We start from the raw sequence: 800 nt of genomic DNA, 5'->3' as shown, positions 1-800 counted from the left end.
CAGAAGCAACAGAAGGAGTTTGAAGATGGCAAACAGTAGCGGGTTCTCCATGACACTTCCCATTTTAGACAGCAAGAACTATGATAGATGGAGGAATCATATGAAGGCTATATTTGGATTCCAAGAAGTGCTTGAGATAGTGCAGAAAGGCTATCAAGAGATTGGAGATGGTGCAACTGAAGCTCAAAGAGCAATGTACAATGAAGCAAAGAAGAAGGATTGCAAGGCTCTATTCCTGATTTACCAAGGTGTTGATGCAGCAAATTATGAGAAGATAAATGGAGTTGAAACTGCAAAACAAGCTTGGGAGATCTCGGAGAAGAGTTATGAAGGAGCTGACAAAATCAAGAAGGTGAAATTGCAGAATCTTCGAAGGGAATATGAAGTCTTGCAGATGGAAGAAACTGATTCAATTGCTGACTACATGACCAAGATTCTAACACTTTCTAACCAGATGAGGTCATGTGGCAAAGCAATGAAGGAAAAGTCAATAGTTGAAAAGGTGTTAAGGACACTCACTTGCAAGTATGATCATATAGTAGTTGCAATTGAGGAGTCCAAGAACCTAGAAGAATTAAAAATAGAAGAGTTGCAGGCCTCACTGCAAGCTCATGAGTTGAGGATAAAAGGAAGGAGTTCAAGCAGAGGAACTGATCAAGTTTTGATGTCAAGACATAACAAGAAGAACTCTGAGAATTGGAACCAGAAAACTAAAGACAAAGGTCAAAATAGTAGATAGAAAACCAATGAATCAGGATCATCAAGAAAATATGAGCACAAGAGTGCAAGAAATGGTGATC

At 39.1% G+C, this 800-nt stretch overlaps 1 protein-coding gene across 1 annotated transcript; it reads left to right on the top strand.

Annotated features, from left to right (window-relative positions):
* On the top strand, positions 26 to 739 carry LOC109342272. Its single transcript, XM_019580290.1, has one exon. It carries the CDS (start codon positions 26 to 28, stop codon positions 737 to 739), a length of 714 nt encoding a protein of 237 aa, XP_019435835.1.

Source organism: Lupinus angustifolius, chromosome LG03 (genome assembly GCF_001865875.1).
Source record: "Lupinus angustifolius cultivar Tanjil chromosome LG03, LupAngTanjil_v1.0, whole genome shotgun sequence".
Lineage (NCBI taxonomy): Eukaryota > Viridiplantae > Streptophyta > Magnoliopsida > Fabales > Fabaceae > Lupinus > Lupinus angustifolius.
This window is presented reverse-complemented; position numbering and strand designations above follow the sequence as displayed.